General features: G+C 46.1%; 4 protein-coding genes across 4 annotated transcripts; 1 reads left to right on the forward strand and 3 right to left on the reverse strand.

Annotated features, from left to right (window-relative positions):
• Nucleotides 1–3720: 3720 nt before the first annotated feature.
• On the reverse strand, nucleotides 3721–6391 carry LOC128717034 (LIM and senescent cell antigen-like-containing domain protein 1). The gene is made up of 6 exons (XM_053811405.1): nucleotides 5721–6391; nucleotides 4943–5062; nucleotides 4561–4866; nucleotides 4226–4484; nucleotides 4008–4149; nucleotides 3721–3920 (listed from the first exon to the last, which is right to left on the reverse strand). Exons 1-6 carry the CDS (start codon nucleotides 6389–6391, stop codon nucleotides 3721–3723), a joined length of 1698 nt encoding a protein of 565 aa, XP_053667380.1.
• Nucleotides 6392–9525: 3134 nt separating this feature from the next.
• LOC128707232 (ATPase H(+)-transporting accessory protein 2) lies at nucleotides 9526–10842 on the reverse strand. The gene is made up of 4 exons (XM_053802183.1): nucleotides 10800–10842; nucleotides 10366–10589; nucleotides 9791–10306; nucleotides 9526–9714 (listed from the first exon to the last, which is right to left on the reverse strand). Exons 1-4 carry the CDS (start codon nucleotides 10840–10842, stop codon nucleotides 9526–9528), a joined length of 972 nt encoding a protein of 323 aa, XP_053658158.1.
• A 517-nt stretch (nucleotides 10843–11359) lies between these two features.
• LOC128718882 (protein RUFY3-like) lies at nucleotides 11360–20655 on the reverse strand. Its single transcript, XM_053812497.1, has 8 exons — nucleotides 20064–20655; nucleotides 16916–17349; nucleotides 16576–16826; nucleotides 15705–15963; nucleotides 15473–15613; nucleotides 14289–14386; nucleotides 11861–12077; nucleotides 11360–11785 (listed from the first exon to the last, which is right to left on the reverse strand). The coding sequence occupies exons 1-8, from the start codon at nucleotides 20653–20655 to the stop codon at nucleotides 11360–11362; spliced, it is 2418 nt and encodes an 805-aa protein (XP_053668472.1).
• A 3691-nt stretch (nucleotides 20656–24346) lies between these two features.
• LOC128708646 (endoplasmic reticulum metallopeptidase 1-like) lies at nucleotides 24347–27170 on the forward strand. The gene is made up of 4 exons (XM_053803625.1): nucleotides 24347–25762; nucleotides 25828–26355; nucleotides 26434–26648; nucleotides 26717–27170. Exons 1-4 carry the CDS (start codon nucleotides 24347–24349, stop codon nucleotides 27168–27170), a joined length of 2613 nt encoding a protein of 870 aa, XP_053659600.1.
• Nucleotides 27171–27669: the final 499 nt, after the last annotated feature.

The following is a 27669-nucleotide window of genomic DNA, read 5'->3' on the forward strand; positions in this document are numbered from 1 at the left end:
CCACCACCACCCCCCAACCACAAGTTGTTTTGTGCGGCGTCGTATATATCTTTTTTGTTTTGTCGGTTGCTCGGTTTTTTTTTAAATGTTGAATGCGAGAATGAAAAGTTAGGACAAACAACAACAACAACAAAAACACCATATAAAACCACGTGCGAAGAAGATTAGAAAGTGGGTGGGAAAAAAAACAATAAGCGGGCACGCAAATAGGGGAGAGCAGAATAACAAACGTTTTTGTTTTGTTCGTTTACGATGCCGTTTATACAAAATAATAAACACACAACAAGAGTAAATAAGTAAAATTCGTGCGTAAAGTAGAAATGATTGAGCTGTTGGTGGAATAGAGAGAAAAGAAAAGGGCGAGAAAGAGAGGAAAGAAACCGAAGCGACGAAGGATGCGTTGATCCCTAAACCACACTCCCTACCCTTCCCCACGTGGACGCACACACACACGCACACACATTTTCCTCCTTTTTATAGAATCAATCACACACAGGAGGAGTGGGAGACCATTCTCAATTGTTTATCAATCAGCACACTATTACTACCACCATCACAGTAATTGTTTGTGCAGGATCGTCTAAATAAGGAAGCGTTTATAAGGGAGAACACACACACACACACACATAGATTTCATTACATCATGGCGGTCCTTAGTAGACTCTGCGTTGGGGAATGTACGTATGTGTATGTGGGTGGGTGGGGGTAGATGTGAGCAAATGTAAAAACCAAACAAAACAAAGCAATCCTTCCTATTTTAAATCTTAGTAGCATTGCGCGTTTTTCTAATTACAACATGCGTGTGTGTCTGTTTGTACGTCGTGTGTGTGTGTGTATGTAATGGGCCGGAATACGAATCAGGGGAGGGTGAGCGGCGAGGGGAAAGGAAAACTGGAGGTGGGAGGAGATTAAGGAAGAGTTGCGCAGCGCATATTGGCAATAAATGTCGGGAGGGACGACATCAACCGACACACTTTGATCCACACGTTTGTGTTGGGATGTTGGGGACCGGTTTCTATATTCTTTCATATAGCGAGGTTTAAAAAGGCACATTTGCATCGAAAGATAAAGGGACCGTAAACATTCGGGGGGTGATCGAAAGGAGGATGTAAGTGAATTGAGTAGATTGTCCGGATGAAGAAACCAAGCAACCGTTAGAAGCCGCCGTTTAATGTGTGTGTGTGTGTATGTAAGAAACTTGTAAACAAAATGTGTCTAACCCGGGACAAACGTAATAAGCCGAGTTAGACCGGTCTGTAGTGTAAGTGAGCAAGTGAGGAGAACGAATAAAAAACAAAGCAAAAGTGGAAAGAAGTTAAGAAAAATAATATGAAAAACTAAACCACACAAACACGTACATACATACATACACACACACAAACACAACAAAAAGTACACATACACACTTTACAAAGCATATAAGCAAATGAAAGCGATAAGGTAAATTTAGTACGATGGCTTCACATGTGATTATAAACAATTTAAAAGGAAAAAAAGAAGAAGACGAAGAAGAAACAAGTAACAAATAAGGTAAGAGAAAAAGGAACGTAAGAGAAAATGGTAAAATAAACATAAATGAGTTGAAAAATATATTGCGCCCTGGTTTGGTTGTGTTTGTGTTAAATTTATTTATAACAATATAAAAATTAATATCACCATCCTCACTACATCATCCTTGGTCGAAAACATGATGTAAAACTGTTATGATCAGGCGGAAGTTCGGTAGTATGCGATCGCGATGGCGATAGTAGTGGAAGATCTGCTTTTCACGTTCAATGATAACGTGCGAGAACGGAGCAGCTATATGCATGCTGAAGGGGAATTAATGTTACCTCTCGTTCTGGATGTTCTCCTGGTATCTAAAATCGGAAAACGGATCATTTCCATGGAATTTCGTATCCGTCGTCGGGGAGTTTGGGAGAGAGAGAGAGAGAGATGGAGGATCCTTTCCATTCCATTCTGTGTCTCACTTACACTAGCGATCGTACTAGTAAGTTCGGTAGTATGCGATCGCGATGGCGATAGTAGTGGAAGATCTGCTTTTCACGTTCAATGATAACGTGCGAGAACGGAGCAGCTATATGCACGCTGAAGGGGAATTAATGTTACCTCTCGTTCTGGATGTTCTCCTGGTATCTAAAATCGGAAAACGGATCATTTCCATGGAATTTCGTATCCGTCGTCGGGGAGTTTGGGAGAGAGAGAGAGAGAGATGGAGGATCCTTTCCATTCCATTCTGTGTCTCACTTACACTAGCGATCGTACTAGTAAGTTTGATAGTATGCGATCGCGATGGCGATAGTAGTGGAAGATTTGCCTTTCACGTTCAATGATAACGTGCGAGAACGGAGCAGCTATATGCACGCTGGAGGGGAATTAATGTTACCTCTCGTTCTGGATGTTCTCCTGGTATCCAAAATCGGAAAACGGATCTTTCCATGGAATTTCGTATCCGTCGTCGGGGAGTTTGGGAGAGAGAGAGAGAGAGAGATGGAGGATCCTTTCCATTCCATTCTGTGTCTCACTTACACTAGCGATCGTACTAGTAAGTTTGATAGTATGCGATCGCGATGGCGATAGTAGTGGAAGATCTGCCTTTCACGTTCAATGATAACGTGAGAGAACGGAGCAGCTATATGCACGCTGGAGGGGAATTAATGTTACCTCTCGTTCTGGATGTTCTCCTGGTATCCAAATTAGGAAAACGGATCATTTCCATGGAATTTCGTATCCGTCGTCGGGGAGTTTGGGAGAGAGAGAGAGAGATGGAGGATCCTTTCCATTCCATTCTGTGTCTCACTTACACTAGCGATCGTACTAGTAAGTTTGATAGTATGCGATCGCGATGGCGATAGTAGTGGAAGATCTGCCTTTCACGTTCAATGATAACGTGCGAGAGCGGAGCAGCTATATGCACTCTCTCGGTATCAGAAATCGGTAAACGGTTCGTTTGTATAGAATGTCGTAACGCTAACGCTGTGTTAGTTAATAGTATATTTATTTTTTTTACGCAAAAACAACACACAATATTACAACAAAAATGCTACCCTGCACTGACTCGCTCTGATGGGCTCGCGTTAATCGTAACCAGCTCAGCAACGCGAACTAATGCGCCCGCCTAACGTACACAACTGATCCGTGTGACAAACAAAAAATTAAGTTCATTATTTTAAAAATAATTAAGATCGATAAAATACTACAAACAATGACGATTGTTAATGTGCTTAAGTGTGCGTGTACTATTGTATATGGTCATTCGAGCACCGTCACATTGGCACCAAATACATGTTACAGAAGAATTAAGGTCACTTATACACACGAGGCACGCTCTGTAATAATGTGCCCGTGCGTTTCCGTTTACAACTAACTGTTTACTTTGTTACAAACTGACTAAAAATCGCTTAATAACGGGTTTGTTAACGTTTACATAGAGAACTGTATTAATGATCCATCATTTGTTATGTAGATTATTTCAAGAGAGATAATTATTAAATAGAAAACATCTTCCTTGACAGTTTTGTTACATAATGAAAAGGCACTATTCGTTACGCCTAACCAGTTAGTACTGAGTAAGCTGCGGAGTGTGTAGAACACTTTAGTGGTTTCCTACTTTCGGTAAACAAAAAACTTGTTGCTATCAAAACCGGTCCCATTTGTTCGAACTTTTTCCATTCCTCTGTTGGCACACACGCGTAAATTTTTCAGTTTGGCTTTCCAAACCTATGGGACGGGCTTTTTGATCGTATTTTCATGCGAAATGCGCAAACGACGGCGCAGCTCGTTCGGGAACCGTTCGTAACACTTTTTGCACACCGGCTTTTCGTCGTACTCGAAGAATTTGGACTTTTGGTCCAGCTTCTGGTCGCAGATCGAACAGGAGAAGTGATGAACGCACCACGCTTTGTTCAGGGCGGTGAAAACTGCGAGAGAAATGTATGGTAAGAATGTAGTGGCGGCAGCCATGGACACGGGGAACGTTACCGTCTCAAACGGTCTCAATGACTTACCATCACCAGCGATGACTTGATTGCAGACGAAGCACAAATTCCCAAACAGCTGATGGTAGTGCGTTTCACAGTAGGCCATGCCACGCTTCTCATAGTGACGATGACCAAGGAACGGTTTTTCACACTTGGCACACACAAAGTGCTATAATATGAATGACAAGAGATAAATAAAGATCGTTAATCGTTGTGAAATGGGCAATGTTAAGACCATACCGTACCTCCACGTGCCAGTGTTTACCCAGCGCGGTCACAACACGCTCCTCGATCGGCCGTCGACAGGCACCACAAATCGGAATGCCCATACGATCATGGCACCGCAAACAATACAGCTCGTTCATGTCATTGGCCGCATAACCGCTGCGATTCTTCACCTCCCGTGCCGACGAATCCAGCTCGGCACCGCAAGCAGTACAGTTGAAATGATACCCATGGTACACTTCACCTCGGAAGCGTAATGGTACATCATCAATAATACCACTAAGCAATACAACAACAGGTAAATAGAACATTTCTACGGTGCAAGAACCCCTCCACTCCCCACGGTATGACTTACTGGCACTTGTTGCAAACGAGCTTACCGAGCCCGACCTCCTTCTCCTTCCGATTGCAATCGTGGCAGAGCGCCCGATTCTGGTTGCGTATGAAGCCGGAATCGGCCAACGGTATGCTGCACCGTTCGCAGGTAAAACACTGCGGGTGCCAGTTCGCGGCCATCGCCTTGATGACGCGCCCGATCACAAAGTTGTTGCACTTGTTGCAACACGGCGCAAACAGGATGTGGAAGTCCTTCTCGCAGTATTTGCGACCCTCGAACTCGTAGAATATACCGTCCTGGAACTGGCGGAAGCATTGGGCGCACCTAAAACAACGGAACAGAACCACTGTGAGGAGAAATGGTTGGTGGCGCCTCCGAAGGTTGGTTGGGATATACTTACACAAAGCATTGCGTATGCCACAGCTGGCCGTTCGAGTTGACGATACGCTCGTGTGGTTCGAAGCCTTCATCGCACCGCGTACAGTGCATGGTGCCGAGCGACATGTTGTTAGAGGTAACGCTGTAACGAATGATACACATACATGCGATAAGAGATGGAATACAAGTAAAAAAAAACAAATCAAAACAAATGAGTAAATGAGAAAGTGAATCTGCATGATAACATTGCTAGAAGCTGAACATAAAATTTAGCATATGAGTTTATGGCATGAGTAAGGTGTGAGACTTAAATTAATAAGCAACTTGCTGCAGGCTGACCGAAACATAAGCGTAAAGCGAAACTGTTGTTTAAAGGCGTTACCAGACAAAGACAGAACATACAAAAACTCCATAAAAAAGCGCATTGTTTTGCCATACCATACTGCTACTGTATAAACACGAGCCACGAGCGAAGAATCACCTCACTTCAAGGTAGTTAATCTTCAAGTGTTGTGCTTAACGAATCTACTGAGAAGGGACATTCGTATGAATCTTCAGTGAAGAGTCATCCGAATTATGAGCCGACTCTCAAAGAATTCATCCACCCAACACTGGTGATGAGCATTTCCCGTAACCATCCAGTTCTATGCCGAATCAAGCAACCACTGAAGAAAGTGAGTCAAACTTTCTGCTCACGTCACCACTGACTCTTACGAACAAACACACCATATCACCTACGTATATACCCCACAATGTGGCATCTTTTGCGAAACAAGCTTTGAAACACAAAACCAACTAACCCGCCGGCCGCGACCGTTTGCAGGTTCGACCTGCCAAATTGTTCCCAAGATTCCATCTTACGGCCCGGTGTCGTCGGTGTTGCCGGTACGGTGGTCGGCAGATTCTGATACGTTCCGGGCGATTGTTGTTGTCCAACGTTGCTGGTGGCGTTGTCTTGACGTGTCGTCACTGCATGGCTTGCGCTGGTCGGATGTTCGAACGGCACTGCAGGCCGACGCTGCTGTGTAGCAGAACTGCCATCGTACACGGTTCTGTTTGCCGCCGAAGGTGCTGACGATGCAGGCGTTAAGAATTGTACATTTTTTTGCACACCCAACGGCGACGCGTTCGTTGTATTAGGGGTGGCAAAGGGCCCACTTGCCATTCTTATCGGTGACTTCGGTTGCTGATAATAATTCTCCACCTGCGGGTATTGTGGATACGAGACGAAATTGTGCATCGGTGAGCGTGCGGGCGGTGTTTGTTGTTGGTTCGTCAAACACGCTGACACAAGCCGTGACGATTGCGACTGACTGTCCCCGCGCGTCCCGTCCAGCTCTGGTCGGGGACGATGCATCATATCGCTTACGGCACCGAGCCCTCCCACCGTCTGGAGTAGATTTTCCTTCGACGTAGTACGACGCTTGTAAAGGTTCGAATCTTCCAGTGGTTTTAATTTCAGAGCACTCATAGCGCTTTTGCTGCTACACTTATAACGCTTTTGCCGCTTTACGCTACTCTACGCCTCGAGGATTGAAATACGAAGCTAGCTGATCGTTGCAAATTGAAACACGTTCCCAGAGCGGGGTCTGACGAATACTGCACAGGTAATGGAAGACAAATACCGACAGAGCCCAAATCTTTCCTTTCGCTTCTTTTTCTTCTGGTAAGGATTAATGATATCGCGATAAACGAACCACTGGCACGGTATTATCACCGATAATGTGGAACGGAAACGTATACCTCGGCAGCTCAGTAGCTTAACACCGTCCGAAGACTGTGGTTGTGAAGGGGAGGTATTAAAGTCTTTTTTTTTAACCCAAGGTGATATTTCTATCTGTTTATCACCAAATCAACCCTGCACTCGCTGTTGTTCTGGACGCAACGCCAACTACGACTGATGCTCGAGACATCGGCAGCACGTACTCGGTGCCGTGCTCTGTGCACACACACCACCCGGGTGGACTACTTTTCCAATAAGGATTTAATGCTCGATAGCCAGTTTTCCTGTTTCCGTATTCGTTCGCAAAGCTTCCACTTTAAACGTGTGTGCACCAGTGCAGTGAGAAAAGAAAGTACGACTGCGATAGCGTTTTACACCTTTTAAGGAGAAAACAAGCCTCACATTGCCGTTTTGGATGGGACGGGTTATCGAAATGTTTCGTTACGGCGCAGAGTGATCTTCGTACGATCGTAGCGAGCAGGAGTAGTTTCTTCGCTTCTCATCCCTTTTAAACCTTGAGCATAGAATGGTAGTACGTAGTCCAAGGACTGTATCGTGACATTGCTGTGAACAATAATCGCGTGAAGATGATGGAAAAAAGAACGTACATTGTGAACTGTTACGTCTTGGTATTCGATCGAAGCAAACTGCGTCCTAGGGGTCATTATTTGCTAAGCAACAGTTCAGTACAGTAGCAGCATACATCATTCCTTCAGATGATCATTGTTCAACCTTTGATCATTCATCTATCAAAGTGGAGCGTGGAAAAGACAAAGTGCAACAAGCCAAATGTGTCGTGAAACTGTTTTGTCTGCTTTACTTCAAATCGAATTCCATTCAATGCTAAAAGTGAAATGAAAAATACTTTAACAATTTTCGTTAAAACCATACCAATTCTTTGCCGCAGGTTAGCATAGCGTTGTGTACTGCTGTTTGGTGTAGCTAGTGTGATACAATTCGGTTAGCTTGCGCAACTCATTTGTTCCACCGTTGGTGATCACTTGAGAGCAATAAGCAAAACATCTTCCATCTTTGGTCATAATGCATATGTTAGAACAGAAAAACACACACCTGCTGTACGGTAAATATTCTAGCACTTTTTGTTAGTTATTGCCGTTGTTTGCCACCACACCCAGCATGATCTTGTGAATGATCTAACAACGGAAGACCTTACCCTGCTACTGGAGCCATGTTCTATAATTGGGATCAATGAGTTTTCCCTAGCGATCCCTGGCGATTTCCGAATAAGGAAGCACTGTTTTGGTGATTGGCCGTGATCCAACGGGTGTGAGAAAAAAAAACTACAACAAAAAGGGGTGCAGATCTAATTCACAACAATCACTTGCGGAATGGTTTTCCATTCGAATTCCTACTCAAAACCAAAAAACCTTGAGAGCGGGAGGATTTGTGGGCAGGTAGGTGGGCGCAGCACACGCACATATTTTTGGCCCACATCTTGCGAACGATCGCAATCGAACCTGACCGTACGATGAGCTCATAATCCTCCGTCGCATACGTACCTCTTTCGGCACCTGGATGGGTTTGCTGGCGATTCAACGAAATGGCTACCTTTTCTCGGCCAATGCAGCACCAGTATTGATAAGGCACTCGGAAGATGCTTGTTGCTAGTAAAATTGTTCACTTTTTACAGTAAAACTTAAATAAACAAAAGTAAAGCCCTGTTCCCTTCGTGTTGATTTGCCCAATCTCGCGTTTTGACACAAGTTGTCAGGTTGGCTATAAAATAAAACTAGCTCGCTATAATTTTGCCATAACATATTCCGAAAATTAAAATTTGCTTCCGACATCCGAAACGAAAATTATAAATTTTTTCGATTTTAATTCCACATAAAAATTCCACCTGTGCTCGAACATGCGATACTTTTGCAAATCATTATTTGCCTATAGTATACGATGTACAATTAATTAAAATATTCACGATAAATTTTGGGTATCAATTGGTTTATCGTTCTTATTTTCCGACAAATAGTGATCTCGGTTAGGCACTCAGTCAGAATTTGAATTTGGTGTATATCTGATTCAGATTGTTGATCTGAGTGTATGATTTTAAAACCTAAACCTTCTCTAAAGAATATTTAATCATCTATCGTTTGAATTTATCCAGATTCCAAATGTACTCAGGATTTGGTATACAATTCTCAACTAGATCGTGTTTCCTTTTCACACGGACTCTATGATATTAAGAATTTCCCAATAGTGATGTCTTCCACTACTAAAACCACCGACCACAAACCGCTCTGGAATGTTATCCTTATTTATTTTCTACACCTGACGAACGTAACTCAAACAAACAACAACTAAGGAAAACAAAAGGGACAGCGCATACGCATGATCTATTGGCTCTGTTGGTAAAATGTCCACAGGCAACGGCGAGCGGGCTCACACTAATGATGGGCAACCGAAAGAAACATTTTGTCCATGGGGGAGAAGCGTTGAGCGACGATGAACGGCTTTTCCCATGGGATCGTAAATTACATGACGACGATAACTGCGATGGGCAGCGTATCTGGTATGTTGGTAGATAGAAGAAAATCGCCCACAGTATTAAACGTGATGATGGTTGGATGTGTACGACGAAAAAAGAAGAGTCTTCGCATGTTAAGGATAGGATGTTAACTCCTCGTTCTATGAAGAATGTGCACTAGCACTCGTTCCAGCACCTGATGGTTCTACCTCTTTCTCTGTTTTAGGAGCGTCTGGCCAGATGGACGTTGTAATACTTTCTGAATTATGTGCATACGGTACACTTCGTTTTTTTAAGTTTGTGGATTTGGGATGAAGTGTACAGAGTAGAGTAGAGTGTGTACGATCTGTCTAACTATGGACTGGAACGCTTATATGGCCTACCAGGTAGAATGGATTTAATTATCCTTCTTCATTCTGGTCGAAGTCATACGGTAGATGATCGAGTCGCGACCCGGATCCATTGTGCCAATAACGATCGAGATGGCCAGCAGTGAGAACGCTAGCACAACGCTGAACCATAGAATAATGTTGAAGATAACTGGATAGTTGCTGTTATACTTGGTAGCCAAATTCATCGGGTTGTCCTGTGTAACGGTAGAAAGAAACTTTTCCGGTAAAGAAACGTTCTCGCAATGGCGAAGTGCCTATGTGGTAACTTACATTTTCTTCCTCCTGTTTCGCCTGTGGCGCCTGACGCTTCGAACGAACCACCAACTGACCTTCGCTGGCCGTTACCAGTCCAACAATAACCGCACCATCGAATGCCTTTTCTGATGCCGTTTCTAATCCTGCCAGCGCATTAACGAACAACTTCTTCGCTTCGTCCAATGCGGGAGAGTTCGGTTCGTGGGCGGCCAACAGGGCTTCGAACGATACGCGAACAATGTGTACGGTTGGGATACGGTCGGTTGACGTTACGAGCAGATCGCTCAACCCGTTCAAAAACGCAATCTGGCGCAGAAAGTCTGAATCGGCTTTGTTCGATTTCGGTTTCAGATGTTGCGGATCCACCTCCTCATCGTCTGGCTGAACGGTACCGAGCGGGGTGGCAAAGTTATGGGATGATTCCTTTAGATCCACTTCAAAACTGACACCCTGATGGTCAGCCGATTTCTGTATCAACTCGCTCAGTGCAACGGATCCGGTATTACCGTCCAATGGATAGCTCTTGGCACCCTGAAAATAATCGCACGTGAATAATGCATTCTCCCGCACCTGATGCGTCACGCACTCACCTCGACTGCGACGGATTCAAGTCCTTCGGCTACAACCACTACGGCACCGTTGGCAGTGTTGAACGGATCCTTTATTACCATACCGTCCCATTCCGTTGGCAGGCTAACGGAGTAGCCAAGGGCAGCTCCGAACACTTCCGGCAGCGATTCCGAATCCAACCGGCTGTTTCCACTGAATTCGACCGATTTGGGCGCATACAGCACGGATAATTGATCACAGTTTGCTGCAAGAGAGAATGCAATCAGATTTGAATTGTTTTTTTTTGTGATTGTACCAAAATTGAGAAGATTATCAATTCTATCAGCAGCAGCCTTGGGAGTTTGTAATGTTTATGCTTTTACTATTAAAACATTCACACTTCCAAACCTGTACCACAGCTGATGTCGATGCTGATAGCACTTCTTTTCCATTATTAATACACAAAAATACTTACCAACTGTAGCCAGCGCAAATAAAAGGGAAATCGCCCGCAACATCTTGCCGTCCAGTGAAGTTATCTGCCCTACGATTTTGCACTTGTGATCATATGACGTTATTGTGTTAGGCAAAAATTGATTTTTGTTCCACTTTCCATTCCGTTCCTCACGTGACACTTTGGGCAGGGTTGCTTGGCACCGATGCGTCAGCTGTCATTTGACATTGCTTGAACGTACCGGTGAAAATACTTTGCCTAACGTTGTTTGAAATAAAAGAATATATTTTTTTCTCAAAAATTGTTGCTTCTGACGACGGAAAACCCCGCAAGTACATTTACTTATGTTTATTAAAATAAATACTCTACCGAACATTCCAAGTTTATAAAGGTATATGAAACATTTGTCGAGCTGATAATCTTCTACTACTTGCTGCATACGACTGATTATGCACAACACCATATGTTATCTAATTTTTAAGGCATCACGGGTAGCATTTCGTCGAATGGTTGGAATCGGTTTTGCTTTAGCAAGTAAAATCTTTTAAAAAACCGCACACAAACAGGATCGTTGCCTTCTTTTACTTCGTGGCCAATTTTTCCCAACAATGGTTACACACGCGCACCGGTTTGCTTCCGTTTGCCGTTTGCTGCCGCTGATCCGCCGTCGCTAGCGTGGCAACGTGCTCCGAACAGCTGGAACAGAATATTTTACCACAGTTTCGGCAATGATGCTTTCGTCGTGTCATGCTAAACTCTTTTTCACATCCCGTGCACTTTGACACGACCTTGTCCGGCGTCCAACCGCCCCCGTTGCCGCCGGTCACTGAGTCACCATCTCGGTTGCTATCGTAATGATTGTGTGGGCTGCCCGTCGTTCGTTCCTTCAGCTCCGAAATGTGTAACTTGCTCACGCTCAGCTGTACGCCAAGCTCCTCCAGCGTGCGCTGATCTTCGGCCCATTGACTGCGCAGTTTTTCCAGTTCGACATTGGCTTTCCCGAGTTGCTGTGTGGATTGGAATGGGAAAGGAAAATTAAAACAAATCCAAGAAAAAATGTACATTTTGGGCTGGTTCCGTACCTTTGAATCATCCGTAAGCTGCTTCACCTGCAGCTGCAATTCGCTAATCACCTCTTTGTGTTCCATCTCCTTTTCCTGCATGGCTGTTCGCCATTCGCGCTCGATGCGTAGATCGGCTTCGGCTCTAGCCGCCCTCTGCTCGCTTGCGACCACTTGCAGTGATAACGCCTGGGACGATTCTTGCAGAGCATTTAGGCTAGCGGTTTCTGAGCTGTATCTGTGTAAAGCAAAAGACCGTATCTCAATAATCTCATCTCTTCAAATGTACATAAATACGCCCTTTTATCGTATGCCATAGTTGAATTGAGTTCTTGTGGATGGATGTTTGGAGTTAAGATATATACCATAAATACAATAGTTGTTTCTACTTCTGTACTGGATGATGATCATGCATGTTTAATCAATTGCCTAAATATACTAACAGGGCAATTCCCTGGAATATTACTTTCTAAACTCGAAGCAACTAACCGAAGTTATGAGACAATTAGGAAATTTCACGTGATCGCATGAGGCACTTGGAAATAGTATTTTTTTCTGGATATTGATTGAAGATTTTTTGCTTAACTTTAACATTACTAATATTAATCTGTACTATTAAGTTGAAGGTAATAGTCAAAATTGGTGTTGGCTGCAATCTTTCGCCTGATAAAACCAGTAACAAAAATTACATCTTAACCGCCTTTCAAAATCAGAACAATTTTTAGAACAGGAAACGTGAAGTAAACCAGATTTAACTTGGCCAACTCGAATTCTTTTTGAACAGAACCAAGAAAATACTTCGACTATGCCTGATACAGGGTTTTTGAGTATGAATGGCTTTGGATTTAGTATTCAAGTTGAATTATAACTGCTAATAATTCTCGCTTTTACTGGACACTTTTCAAAATGAAGCTGATTTAGCTTTCAAAGCTTTCTGGATTGACACACTGAAAAGCTTCGTACATGCGTACATGCCAGATAAAATCGTATAGCCTGTGAGCTACGGTCCATTTGATAAGCAATCAGCGATCTAACCACAAGCGCTATGTTCGGTTCCGATGCCGAGTGTGACGTGTAAGTAAATCAACTTACAGGTAACCAAACTTTTAAAGTCGTAACGGTCAAACCTGTTACGGGTTGTTACGCCAGGAGCGCCTAATAAAAGAGTAAATATTATCAAACTATCCTTTAGTACGTAGCCACATCATCAATTCTCACAACAGTGGTGATGAGAAAAATCGCTCCCATGTTGGGTTCGATACCATTATTCGACCGGTTTGGATTCGGCTTGGGATCGATTCTCCGACGCACCACAAAAGATGAAAAAACCACATTTTTTCATGTAAGCATATTGTGTTGTTAAAAGCACTGGAGACGAATGAAATTGAAAGACACAAAGTCTCTATAAATCAACCGAAAGAGAAGAAGATTTGTATTAAAACATCAAATCATATTGGAGTACTATATTGGAATTGGTATGATTCAATTTATATAATAAATAATGTGGATCCCAATTACAGGTTCCAATCAAGATGACAAATACCAAACGATTTGCGATCCAGATTGATCTAATGAATCCGTTCCGATTCGATCCGCCCAACACTATACCCCAAATGGGATGCTCCTTGAAAGTTTCCCAAATATTTGTTACACAACAATTTGATATTCCTTTTCTTTCATTTGTAACCAGAAAAAAATGTCAAAACCACACAAGATCTTATTTATGAAAGTTTCAATATTCGTCTTTTTTATCTAGGCAAAGTAAAACAAAACAGAATATGTGCCTTAAACCAGGCAGTCATTATGTGAAAAGGATAATGAATAATATGCAAAACATACTACCATCATAAAAAAAAAGTTTTACTCAAATCAAAAAGTCAACCGAAATGAAAGCAATTTCATAAAAAATTGAAATATAATTAGAAAAACACAGCCGTTTGTATTTTTCAACACAGATCAAAGTATAAAAAGTCAATTAACGAATTTTCATTACTTTATTGAAGCAATCATATTATGCTCATCAGAATACTCAACCGTCAATCGAATTTGTTCAATAATTATGAAATATACTGTAAATGCAACACAAAAGTGCACATGGTACATGTCTCGATTATATCAATCACACAACTGTTGACTCCTCTCCTAGGTGTACTAGAACGATGCATGTTCATTTATTGGTTTTATCATAGCGGCACCGGCAATACAATATACGCATGATCATCTCATCTGACCTACGGGAGTAATCGTTGCACCTACGACTGGTATTCAAACTAGGACAAGAACTCAATTCGACTCTGCTTCGACTCTAAGCGTAGCATTAATAAGAGGGCAGCGAAAGGCGCATTACACTAAGCGCGCATATGGTAGTGAACTGAACCATGGTTTAGTGATACGATAATAGTAATCACAATAGCAAAAAAAAAAAACAAACATAGAATGAATTGCATACTTTTTTTCCAGCTGCGAGATCGCACTGGCCATCGATTCGCGCTGCGTCTCCATCCGTGACATTAGCTCTGTTTTGTGCTTCAGCGACGCTTCACACTCCTACAATACAGAATACGCGGTGGAAGTGTATACATGAGTAGTTGATTAAGACCGCCGGGGTTATTTGCCGATATTTGCAAACGTTTTGTTTCGTTGTGTCCGCGCGAACACAATGACGAAACGGTTTCCCCGTAGCCGTATTGTGTATGATGCACCCTAACCGTATGACCCAGTCCCAGTGCCCAACCGAGCAGTCTTTGAACGTGTCTGTGTGTATGTAAGGACAGTAGACTTGTGTTCACGCATCAAACGCACTCCTCCACATCAGAGCAGACTAAGGATTATTCGTTTGGTAGTGTGGTTTCGTTTGACGGTGTTGGATCTACCGTTGCGTTTGCGGCTTCTGCTGATTGTCCACCAACCGTACCGGTGCTGGTGGCAGTACTGCCGAGATCGACCTGCGGGGGCGATGATAACCGTTTCTGCACGTCCTGTTCTTGCTGTTTGTCCACGGTGATTCCGGCTGCTGCTGGTTGTGTTGCCGTGGTTGTACCGACGGCGGAAGTTGCAGCAGTAGCAGTACCCGCAGTACCAGCACCTGCTGCTGTTGCACCGACTGAGGGAGATTTCCTAAGCTTGTTCGCATTGAAGGGAGGTATGGTGCCTATCTTTAGGTGGGGTTTCTTGTTCGGTGGACCAACCAGCCCGCTGCCGTACGATCCGCCCGATCCTGATGGGGACGACACGCCGCCACCCGCGAACGAGTTGATGGTGCTGATCTGTGAGTCCGTCATCGCGTCGGCCGCACCCTTACGCTCTAGGTTCGACAGTATTTTACCAATCTGTGAAGCTTTAATCTGTAACCGCGATACCATCTCACCCTTCTGCGTCAACTCCAGCTCACATTCCTACGGTACGGTGGCGGTTGTTGGAGACGAAGATAAGAAGAGATACCGTTTACACCCTCATTTCGTCTCACAACCCGTTGTACAGTACCCAAACGTGATTGTTCTTATTGAACCGGGCATAGCAAGAATTCCCCAAACCCCCCGGGAACCAATACGACTGTCTGAAGATCGTCCAGGGTTTTCACCCAAACCCTGATCAGCCCCTTGACCCCCTACCCAGCGTACGCCCAAAAATTACCTGTAGCTTACGGTACATGTCAAGATTGATCGACTTGATGTCCTCTAGCTGACGGCGCAGCGAAACGATCGTATCTTGCTTTTCGTGTATATCCTTTTCCAGCAGCTTCATGGCCATTTCCGTTTCCGCTTTCAGCGATACCTGGAGAGAAGATGGAACGTCAACTACTTAGCTCGACCCAACCGACACTCGCACACGCGACTCGCCCAGTAAGACGAGAACCATCACTAACTTGCAGATCCAGCTCTTTCTCGATCTCCTGCCGCTTTTTGCGCTCCTCCGCAAGGGTTTCAGCCATTTCCGGATCGAACCGGTCCAGCACGTTCGTTTTGTCCTCGATCGGATGTCCGTGTTGGGATGCCCGCCGAAGGGCAGCATTTTCCGCCTGCAGTGCCATTAGGCTGTTCCGTGCGATGGCCAAATCTTCCTTCATGAGTGCGTTGGTCGTGGTGAGTGATTCGACCTTGGCTTGCAGATTAGCGACGGTAGCACTGTGAAAACCGACGAACAAGGTACCGTTTGGTTCGATTAGATACCGGCGGGGTGTTTGGCGTTTGATCGTTGAGCGGAGTAGCTCTTTTTACAGAGCGGAGCGCACCACTCTCTCACACACACCAAAGTGAACGGTGCATTTGAGGTAGCTCCTCGTATGAGTTGAAGAGCGAACTTTCGCTCTGCTAAAGAGCGATTGTACGATGTGCACAGAAGCGCCTGTAGCCGCTTTGATGGAGCGATAAGCGAGAAGATGGCCGTTTAGTGACTTTGCATGGAGTAATGGGACGCGCTAGTCGCCGCAAAGAATGAGTGAGTTAACACGCAAAAGAGTGGCGCGCTAAAGGCACACACCTGCAATCAATTGCAGGTTTTAACTCACTCACATCATCGCTCCAAAAAAGCTTCAATACGTCGTGTTCTGTGCGGATCGCAGAATTGCTCCGTCGTATAGCGTTCCGGAGCAACATATCGCTCTTCAACGAGCTACCTCTCGTTTCAGCTGACTGTGCCGGAGCGCCCATCTAAGATGAGCGGAGCTCGTACGAGACAACTCTTTCGCTCACGATACAACACTAATTGGCATTAGCTTTCCCGGTATAGTTGCTTACTTGAGATGTCGGTTTAATTCCTCGATGTAATTCTTCTGGTCCAGCACGGCCGTCATGGCTCCGGTGGCACTGTCATCGATTCCGCCCCCAACCCCACCGTTGTTTTCCTCATCCGGGCTGTTGCGGGAACTGGACCGTAGGTACAGGGAAAAATCGATCACACCTTGCTGGGAATCCAAGTCTTCCTCCTTCACGCACAGATTGCAATCGATGACATTCAACCCCACGAGAATGCCCACGATGATGATGATCTGGAACCGGCGAGAAACGGGCGTTTGGGATGAAATGTCGCAGACGGTAGTGATGAAAAAAAAAAAACACACACACTGCAGATGCCTACCTCATCGCTCATCATCAGTGCGTGCGGTTCGTAGTACTCCGCCAGCGAGTCATCCCGATGCTCGATCAGCACCTGCAGATAATCGGCGAGCTTCTTTTGCATCAGCGCCAACCGCAACCAGGCCCTCGCCCGGCCCATATGCGTTCGGACCGTGGGCAGATCACGGACAGAGGACGTAATATCCATCGCTTCGGCACAGTACCGTTCAACGCTTTGCAGAATGTCCCACAGCTCTTTTTTCGGGCCCAACAGCCCCTTCTTCGGCTTCAGCCCATGGCGCAGTACGTGCTCCAGCACGATGAAGAAGTGCTGCAGCGGCAGATGGTCCGAGTCGAGCATGCGGCCAAAGCGCAACGATTGCTCCAGCAATTCCTTCACCACCAGTTTGCATATCTTTACCAGATTGCTCCGCTCGATGGAGGCCGGATCGCGTGCTGCGTGTGCATCACAACGGCCACGAACGCAACATGGAAAAACAGAGAAGGAGAAGAGAAAACGCGTACATGCACACACGATTGCTTTGACACCATTCTTGTACTGGCTAGCTAAACAACACAGGATCGCAGTAGACATGCGATCTACTAGGATGACATTGCAGTGGTTTCTTTATGGCTTGTTTTCCCCAATTGAACAGAAAAACAAACTGCCTACAGCACTCGATTTAATCGATAACTGTTACAACGTTACGAACAATAGTGGTGATAGTGATTGCAGCAACAAAAATACACTGTTGAGCAGCAGCATATTTGTAAAGTGGGCATGGTGTGGAACTGTTTCCCAGTGATCGATTCCGAATTCCGGTGTCTATTGACCTTGGTGGTTAGTGGCATGGTGCTGAACGGAATGCTTTGTACGGTGGCTTTTGAAGGCAAAGCGCAAGATGTCCAAGAGAATCTTTTTAAGATGAGCAATATCCCGCCATTACGACCATCGTCCTGTATTACAGCAGACGATCTAACTGTGATGCAAGCGAAGCATCATTACGAGGTAACCGCAACTACTTCTATATCTGTCGTCATCTGAGTTTCGCATAGGCAGTATCTTCGATTTCGTTTTCTGATTCTAGCAAATGATACCCGAAAGTCCCCTAGCATTTGACCCCCTCAATGATGCGGAAGTTGTGCAACAGATTGAATTTCTCAATCAACTCGAAAACAGCACCATATATGCGTTTAACGATAGCAAAACTAGAGAGCTGATGTTGATTGCCTTCGCAGACGCTTACGGAGCTTATATGTATGGTTACTTTGTGCCCGTGATCAAATACTCTTACTATGGTGGATTGGTAAGCTATTTTGCCAGTAGCGAAGCGTTACGGCTTCTCTCGAAGTATCAAAAGCTGCTCGGGTCCAACAGCCGTTGGAAATTGCAGGATCTTGATCCTTCACATTTCTTCAACCAATTGAAACCGACTGATGATGAACGATTGCAACGAGAAAAGCCCAACTGTAGCCACTTGTCGAAGGTGCCTCCGGGTACGTTGTGTCCTGCGGTGGAGATTGATGAGGACACGCACGAACTGCTTCTAATTTCCATTCCTTACTATCGCAATGGAACCGTTCACAATCCAAAATCCAAAAACGCTAGCCGTGTGCTGTTAACTTACTACATTGGCATGGTCGGATGCTTTGCGAACAAAGAGCAAAAACTTGCTTCATTTCGACAAGAATTTGCCCAATGGATAACAAAGCATATGGGGTACCTCTTAGCAACCGACACCATTCTTTATCCCGCGTTCGAAGGTGTGCTGCAGATAAAGAAAAGTATAGAAAACGAACGAAAACTGCCGAAAAAATCTATCACCGCCAGCAACGAATACCTGTCAGATGATGTTGAAGGGGACGATTCTAACGAACTTTTCGAAACTGGAGCTACGGCGGATACTCAACCGGAAATGTCGTCGCTGAAAAAAGCTTCCATTTGGCTGGGATGCAGTTTGGCAGTGCTGCTAGTGGTGTACATAGCGTTCAAAATGCAACAGAATCGGAAAATAATCACCAATAATCGATTGACACAAAGGCGTAGGAAATCTTCCGAGCGACGCCGGCGTTCCAGCAAACGCCGAGATGTTGGTGAAGAGGACGAGATGACCGTTTTCGAGCGGTTTGAGACAAACACTAAAAGTGAAGGTAGAGATAGTAGCACGGCGAAAGCTCAGCGCAAATTCTCAATCGCTCAGTTCATGCAGCGTTTACATCCCCGTAAATGGAAATCAACTGCTAAGGGTTACAGATCTATTCCTGCGGAGTCTCGCGATGTTGAAGCTGACGAAGGAAGGCTTTTATCTAACCAACAGCGCAAACTGACGGATGCTGAACCACAACCAGGCCCGTCAGGAATCAGTAAGAGTCAAAGGGCTCGTTCCTGCAGCTGTGTCTCATGTGCCGATCGGGAATCTTATCAAGATTCAGATGAGTCGAGCAGCCCGATACGACGCACTGCTTAAGCGGTGCTTCAAAGATTGCTTCTAATGTCCAAACAGTGCACTAACTGTACTAACCACTACCACTGGATGCAATGGCACTAAAGTATTGCGTATGCAAGCAGTAACATAACAACCGGGAACGAATAATAAAAACCTAAAATCAAAACCAACTCAACGGATATAATATGCACTGGTGAATAAGCACATCCAGGTGTACAGAATTGGAATACTACAAGTGTGTTTGTTTGCCCAGGCTGAATGCGAATGTAGTGTACGAACAGTGAAGCCAATAGTACCCAATGTCCTTTCTCCACGGACGACTTAAACCCAGTTTCGTGTCTGTCCTGCCCCAAAGGATTCGTACGCGCTTTCCCTCCTTTGGGTGGCCGGGTTTGAACGTGCCTATCTCAACACTGCAAATTATAATACGTCCAATACGCGTGCACCAATACAAAGGTTTTTTTTTTTTTTTTTGAAAGGGGGTGGGTGGTTTTAAACCAATATCCGCAACCTTGGCCGGGGACCACTTTGTGTTGATGGCACGTAAGGGAAACCACAATACAGAGGTGACAAATTGAACGAACAGAAACGTGGAAATGATATCGCAACCGTACAAAAAAAAGAAGAACTAAACGATCTTGTGTCTTTGTATGTGTGTGTGTGGGTGTGTGTGTGTGTGTGGGAGGAAAGGAGGGCTTTGTTGTACAATAAAAAGGCACCTACAGTAGTAGTTAACCCAATCGCGCTCGATAATCTTCTCTTCGCATTTTACGTTCTCAATTATACCGAAAGCATTGAGTGCGTTGCAGTCACCGGTTCCTCCGCCTGCACCCCCTCCGCCGCCGCCCAGCGCATCGGTCCCAACGGCGCCACCGTTGCCACCGCCCGCCACCGCCTGACCGTCTTTGATATCGAGATCCTGCAGCTCCTTGAGGCAGAGCCATTCGCCGTCGACGGTGACGCGAAAGTTGCACAGATAGATCGTGTCCTGGGCGGCGGTATCGCTGACACTGCCACCACCGGCCACCCCCGCACCGTTCCCGCCCGCGCGCAACTGCCCGCCCGGGCGGTGTCCGTCCCCGGCCGACCGGTCGCTCCCGGCCGGGATGGCGCGGGGTAGCGTGATCAGGGTGGTCCCCGTTCCGTGGTGGTGTCCTTGTTCGCCGTTGCCGTTCTTACCGTTGATTCCGGCCGTGCTGCCACCGGTCGACGCACCGACGCTGCCGACATTGCTGGCGGTGGTGGAGGAGGTGGTGCCGCTGGTGACGGTCGTTTGATGGTGGTTGTTCGGCTGTGCAATGCCCAACGCACGCATTTTGGGCTGGGTGCACCACACCGGCGGCAAATCCAGCCCCCCGGGGGAACACGCGAGAACACGGGTGGACGGTAGAGGGGGAGAGAGAAACACAGAACAGTTAACAGCAATAGTGCACGAGGCGCTCTTTGTCTGCTGGCCAAAGCAAGGCTGGACCAACCAGGAGCGTAGAATGAATTCGGTGAGAGATGCGATGTTTGGAAGAAAATAGCCACCAGGAACTTTAAAATACAAAGAGTTCTGCTGCAAAGTGGAGTCGCAAAGTCCTTTTGAGAATTCGTACCATATTGGACCGATTCCTAGTGGTAGCTGAGATACATATGCGAGTCTCGAACCACCGGTTCGACCGACCGACACCCCACAACCCTTCGCTACTCTTATAACAAATGTTCTATCTACATGCTGAGGGTATGGTCTCTTAGCCGTCGGAATTTTGTAGTATGTCCTCAAGTCAAGAAAAGCCAGAAATAGCAGATCAAGAATAGTAAAAAAAAAAACCGTGGAAGTAATTGCTTTTTAGCATGATCTCATCACTCCATTACATCAAGGATCCAAGGAGCCGTTTTTATGTTGCTCCGTTCAGGCGTGTGTGTTATTGAATTAAGATTCCATCAAAGGGTAATTATCCGTCTGTAATTAATCTCCAATTGGGAGCATGCTCTTGACCTTGGTCTTCGTGGCAATTTATTTTACAAAACACACACACACACATACAGGTGATTTTTTTATTACCACCACAATGGTACGGCACACTATAGGGGGTCTTGATCTTTTTTCCCTGTCTAATAAATCCTTTTATATGAAGTACAAAAATATTATCATGATCCCAGAAGAAATAAGCCTATGACAAAGAAAACAGCTGCTTCGCCCACTGTGAGCTTGCTAGTTCTTCGTGCAAGTGGGTGTATTTTTTTTTGGCACGCTCGTTCGTGTCATTTGGCAACATTTTCTTCCAACATCGTCATCCTCTTCGCAGTTTAGTTAGCCCAGCCTGCTTTTTTTTTTTTGCTCGTCTGGTAAGACTCCAGTTTTGCGTAGGTACTGCAAGACTTCAAGGCGAGTCATACTGTACCCGGCCGGAGGAGTCCTTTATGCACAACTTACAGTGCGATTTACGGAGCCTAGGGGGTGACTCAGCAATGTTTCCGTTTTGCCGCTGGTTAAAACGCTCTCGTTCGATAGAAATATACGCACCACGCGCTTACGCCACTTGCAGTTCAGTCCCTGCACTTACGCAGTGTCCGCAAAGCCAAGGGCCGAGTTTCTACTATGCACTGATAAAAGTATCTTGCGAACACTAAACGACATCTGTGTGATTGTTTCACCACATTTACACGAACGCGTAACGCCAAGCTGGCAGAAACTGTAATGCTAGCGTCCAGCTCCTCGTTGGGTTGTATTATCGATTTTTCACCAAATCAACGCCTGCTACGTGAACGGTCTGGGCTATTGCGGATTGTACAGCAACGAACGCAATGAAGGAAGCAACCGACGACGTAGGTTTGACATGTTTTGGGACTATGGGCCTATTGGCCATTATGACGCGAATCGCAGGGCATGCGCAGTCGGAAGGTACCGAACAACATATCCTTCCACCGTCCCGCCTGTAGCTAGTTTACCCCATCGCAACGGTGGTAAACAAAACAAACCCGTACAACCCACACAGTGGCAAACGCACGGCCAAGAATGGCTAAAGAATCTTTCTCTGTTGCATGATGATGCCGGCACAAGTGTGTAGACGGGTTTGTTTACGTTAACTGTTGGCTTGTATGGGTTTCGCACGGTACGACGATGCATCGGAAGCATGAAGAAGGCGCTTTTTAATCCACTGCAACTAACGTAGGTAATTATGTTATCAGAAACACAATATTTAGATGTTTAATGATGACTATTAAGATTAGATTTTGGTTGACTGGCAACTAGAAAACGAAATTCATCAAATTATTACACAGGTATGGGATAGTGAATCGATGCCTTGTGATTGGAATCTTGGTATCATCTACCCCTTATACAAGAAGGGAGATAAGCTAGAGTGTTGCATTTACAGAGGTATTACGGTGTTGAATACCGCCTACAAAATATTCTCCCTTACCACATCCACTGCCACCGCATTCCGAAACGGAAAATCAACCACTGATCAGATCTTCACCATCAGATTCTGGCATACGCTGATGACATAGACATCATTGATTTATGGTTCTCCTACGTAGCAGATGCTTACCAAAGGATTGAGCAGGTGGTGGAAAACCCCGGGTTGGACATTACTGAGACAAAAACGAAGTTAATGGAGGCACCAACAGCGGCCCTGATAACACACCCTAACTTACGTAGGGATGATGTCCACAAATAGGTAAGCGAAGTCGTCCAAAACTTCACCTATCTTGGGTCAAAAGTCAGCACCGACAATACCATTGATGTTGAGATACGCGTTAAGGTGCTGCCAATCGGTCATTCTACAGTCTGAGGAAACTTCTCCACCCAAAACACCTGTCGCGAACGAAGCCGGGACTATATAAAACTTATATAGTTTCCAGTACTCACATACGTCTCTGAGACATTAACTCTTTCTAAAACTGACGAAAACCTCTTAGTTGCGTTCGAGAGGAAGAAGCTCAGAAGAATTATTGGCCCCATATGTGAAGAAGGACAATGAAGAAGCCACTGCAATGACGAGCTCTACGAGCTGTACGGCGTACTTTCTGTCGTACAGCGGATAAGACTCGCCAGGCTCCGGTGGGCTGGTCACGTCATGAGGTTGACACCGGACGACCGCGGTCGTAAAGTCCTTTTAGGTCGTCCAAATGAGAATAGGAAGCGTGGTAGCCCCAAATTGAGATGGAGTGATGGCGTGGATGGCGTATATGGATTTGCTAACAACGGCACTCGACCGTAAGCGGTTTAGACGACTTTTGCATCAGGCAAAGACCGCGTGGCGTGGTTGAAGTGACTGATAAGTAAGACCAAGATTAGTAGACTACTGTTGGCGCATTAAGGACTCTAAAGAATTAAAGATTCGCAATACTTTGAATGATTCGAATCGAATCGGATTCTTATTGAAGAATTTTGAAGGAAGGATTTTTGGTTGCGTTGACAGCATCCTTGGATTAAAACCTAAAAATGTAAATGGCGTAAATGCAATAACATTTTAATCCATATCGTTGTGTTGAGTTCCATAACATGAAATTCGGACACGAATATTCGACTACCTATAGGGATTCCATCATCCCAACACCAGACATGTTGACATCAGTGAAGCAAAAGAGTCAAGAACTCTGCACATGAAATTCAACATTTTATCAACTAGACAGATGCACCCGACCCGCGTGCTGCTTCGTATCTCACACATACACACTCGTAATAGTTCACAGATATGACCGATATTACGATCCCCCACCAGTATTGCCAGCATTACACGACGACGCACCTCACAACCATTGGTCGAAACAACGCCAGTAGCAGTGGCATTAAACGTCACCAAACGGTAAAGCTCACACACCTTGAATACAGCGATAACACATCGCCAACCGGCCTGCCTATCGTCAATCGTACGATGATAAAGCACCATCGCGAAGCCGCACATCTGTACGTGGGGTAAAAACCGTGCAACGTCAGCCAGTTCTTTCGCGAACCCTCGACCCAGTTGCTGTGTTTCTGTTGCTTGTGCTGCACTAATTCCCGTACTGCGTTCGCCATGCCACAACAAAAGCGTGTCCGATTTAAGGACGACGTGGTGCGGGTGAAGAACCTACACCAGCTCGACAGTGCTGCGGTGTATGGTGCACTGCTCTTCGTGATCGGATGCGGTCTGTTGACGAGTTACTTGTCCACAAAACTGCCACCAGCGCTGACGGTCGCGGATCTCGAACGTTCCCCGAATGCGTTTATAGCCGAGCGTGCGTGGGCTAGTCTGAAGACGCTCAACGACATGGGACCCAAACCGGCCGGAAGCCAAACGAATGAAGTGATGGCCTACGAGTTCCTGCTGAAAGAGGCGCAACGCATCGAAGCATCGAAGCACGCCGACCAACAGCTCGACCTGGACAGCCAAACAGTGACCGGTGCGTTCAGCATTTCGTTGCTGAATCAATCGATGACCAGCATGTACCGGAACGTGCAGAACCTCGTGGTACGGTTGGTGGGAACCGAACCCCGCCAGGCATTGCTACTGAACTGTCACTTCGATACCGTCGCAAGCAGTCCGGGCGCTAGTGACGATGGTGCCAGCTGTGCCGTAATGTTGGAAGTGCTGCGCGTTATGTCCCGCCGGCCGGTGCGCACCCGACACACGGTACTGTTTCTGTTTAACGGTGCCGAAGAGACGATGCTGCAGGCGGCACACGGTTTTATCACGCAGCATCCGTGGGCGGCTGACGTGCGTGCCTTTCTCAACCTCGAATCGTCCGGTTCCGGTGGCAAGGAGGTACTGTTCCAGGCCGGTCCACACCATCCATGGTTAATCGAAGCGTACGCACGCGCCATACGTCATCCGTTTGCGCACACCGTTGGGGAGGAAATCTTCCAGCTCGGTTTGATCCCATCGGATACGGACTTTCGCATGTTTCGCGATTACGGTGAAGTGCCGGGGATGGATTTTGCCCACATTGCGAACGGGTACCGGTACCACACGCGCTACGACTCGATGGATTTCCTGTCGCTCGAAGTACTCCAGCGTACTGGCGATAATGTGCTTGCACTAACGAGCGATTTGGCCGAGTGTGATGAGCTAGCGGCTTCCCAGCTACCGACCGGTGAGACCGTCTTCTTCGACTTCATCGGGCTACTGTTTGTGCACTACACGGTGTCCAGTGGACGACTGATCAATCTGGCCGTCGCGCTGCTTTCCATCGTTGTACCCTTGGTCGGGTTTTCCCGGATGCGGCGCGGTGATGTTTTCCGTGAAGTTTTCTTCGGACTGGCAGGCACTGTAATAGGGACAATATTTAGTATCATCGCAAGTACGACCGTCGCACGCCAGATGGATTTTATCGGAAAGAGTATGACCTGGTACACGAACACACATTTGATTCTGGGGCTTTACTGCTGTCCGGCCCTGTTGGCGCATTGTTTCGTCTATCTATTTCTTACCACATTCTACTCCAACAGCAAGGTAACGGAGATCATTCATGGATGGGGAACAAATTATCAGTACAGTCTTCTCCTTACTCTTCCCAGAGCGATCTATCGCTGGGTCAAATGACACAGGCACGATTGGTTGGAGTAAATGTGTTCTGGAGCTTCGTCACCTTAGGCGCAACCAGTGCAGACTATCGCAGCGGCTACATTCCCATGGTTCTGCTCGTCTGTTCCCTTGCATCGTCCACGGTGAACCTCATCTTCAACGCGGGACGAACACAGCGCCGTTGGATTTACGTCCATCTTACCTTCCAGCTACCGGCACTGCTGTGGTCCACGAATTTCTACAACGTTCTCATACAACTCTTCGTACCGATCACGGGCCGCTTTGGAGGATCGCGCAATCCGGAAGTGTTTATCGCGCTGCTAGCCTCCGCAGGAACACTGCTGTGCTGCAGCTATTTGATTCCGTTTATCGCCCAGTTGCGACAAATGATGAATTTCACCGCCAAACTATCGGCCCTCATTGTGTTTGCGCTCGTGCTGGCCTGCCTTAGCCCGCTTGGGTTCCCATATAGGGATGAAAGTATGGCTGCGGAACCGACGCCCCAACGACACTACGTGACAGTAAGAAAGATAGATCAGTGGGAATGATTTGTGATGTGACGCTTTCATTTTCCCATTCTTCTCCCATTAACCAAACAGCACACTTTCCGGGTGTTTCACGATGAATTTGGACTGTACAACAGTTCCGACGCTGGGTACCTCTTCCAGGAGATGGACAGAAACACACGTGCAACGGTTGAAGAATATGTTGCGCCCGGTGAAACGCTTACACCGATGCGACTGATGGCTTCCTGCCAGAAGGAATTGTTCTGTGCATTGCCGTTTTACTCCCTGTGGCATCAGATGCGATTCAAGTGAGTAAAACGCTACGTGCCATGTACCGGACGGAAATGTATTGAGCAAATTACAACTTCTTCTGCAGCAACTATTGGCTACCAGGTCCGGAACCACTGTACGACAATATGGTCACAATGGCCTATCTCGGCACGGAGCAGCTCGATTCGCAAACGCTACGTTTGACGTTCTCCATGGAAGGAAGCATACAATCGTCTATCATTGTTGGACCAAAGGAAGGCGTACAGCTGGTCGGATGGTCCGTGCTGGACCATGTACCACCGGCGGCAAAGTTCAGTGGCCGTGATGGACATTTCCTCTTCATTACGCACGGCCTACCGGGGAAGGCGTGGAACATGACGCTCGATATGTGGTCCGATCAACCGAAAGCTACCGGCGATCTGGTGGATATCGTTGTTACGACCAAGTTCTGGGAGTATCATCACATGCATACGCCCGAGTTCGAGCAGCTGCTGGGAAGATTCCCTTCCTGGGCGCACGTTGTTCCCTCGGTCGCGGTGGTTAGTGTGTTTCCGCTCTGATTACGCATGGCTTCGTTATGTGCGTACTGTGTCTATTTCCCTGGCGAGGAATTATTACGTTGTCTGTTTGATTATGTAAATTTTAATAGAAACCGATCGATATATAACCTGTGGATGGAGATGGTTTGTACGCGTTTTGACACTTGACAGCATTGCACTTTCGAACAGAATATTAACGAAACTGGTGAATTAGCAGGGTGGTGTGAAATACAAATTACAGCAGCGTACTTACCGATTGGCTTCTTTCTACCACCCACGTCCCCATCGTTGGCGGAGGGACTGACGGTGGAGTACGATGCCAGAGAGCAATAGCTTTCCCGGCGTGTTAATCCTTCCCGGATGGATGCCAACGAAGGAGACTTACTGATTGGGGTGCTCGAGAGGGATTCCTCTTCGCTCGGATTTCTACACAGCAACCTATCGGTGCTCATCTCGGTGCGTAGATTTTCAGTAAGATTGCTACACTACACGGATGCACTCATGAACACACCATAGCACA

Source organism: Anopheles marshallii, chromosome 2, assembly GCF_943734725.1.
Source record: "Anopheles marshallii chromosome 2, idAnoMarsDA_429_01, whole genome shotgun sequence".
Classification (NCBI taxonomy): Eukaryota; Metazoa; Arthropoda; class Insecta; order Diptera; family Culicidae; genus Anopheles; species Anopheles marshallii.

Bases quoted from the DNA above. Each gene is read 5' to 3' on its own strand.
- LOC128707232 (XM_053802183.1), bottom strand. From the start codon at position 10,842: ATGTTGCGGGCGATTTCCCTTTTATTTGCGCTGGCTACAGTTG. The intron at 10,590-10,799 runs GTAAGTATTTTT...TCTCTCTTGCAG, and splicing joins ATTTGCGCTGGCTACAGTTG to CAAACTGTGATCAATTATCC. The intron at 9,715-9,790 runs GTAAGTTACCAC...ACCGTTACACAG, and splicing joins CGAAACAGGAGGAAGAAAAT to GACAACCCGATGAATTTGGC.
- LOC128708646 (XM_053803625.1), top strand. From the start codon at position 24,347: ATGCCACAACAAAAGCGTGTCCGATTTAAGGACGACGTGGTGCGGGTG. The intron at 26,356-26,433 runs GTAAGAAAGATA...TTAACCAAACAG, and splicing joins CCCAACGACACTACGTGACA to CACACTTTCCGGGTGTTTCA. The intron at 26,649-26,716 runs GTGAGTAAAACG...CTTCTTCTGCAG, and splicing joins TGGCATCAGATGCGATTCAA to CAACTATTGGCTACCAGGTC.
- LOC128718882 (XM_053812497.1), bottom strand. From the start codon at position 20,655: ATGCGTGCGTTGGGCATTGCACAGCCGAACAACCACCATCAAACGACC. The intron at 12,078-14,288 runs GTATGCAATTCA...TGCTTTACACAG, and splicing joins ATCTCGCAGCTGGAAAAAAA to ATACAGCTCAGAAACCGCTA. The intron at 11,786-11,860 runs GTACGGAACCAG...CAATCCACACAG, and splicing joins AGCTTACGGATGATTCAAAG to CAACTCGGGAAAGCCAATGT.
- LOC128717034 (XM_053811405.1), bottom strand. From the start codon at position 6,391: ATGAGTGCTCTGAAATTAAAACCACTGGAAGATTCGAACCTTTACAAG. The intron at 5,063-5,720 runs GTTAGTTGGTTT...CATTCGTTACAG, and splicing joins CAAACGGTCGCGGCCGGCGG to CGTTACCTCTAACAACATGT. The intron at 4,485-4,560 runs GTAAGTCATACC...TGTATTGCTTAG, and splicing joins CTCGTTTGCAACAAGTGCCA to TGGTATTATTGATGATGTAC.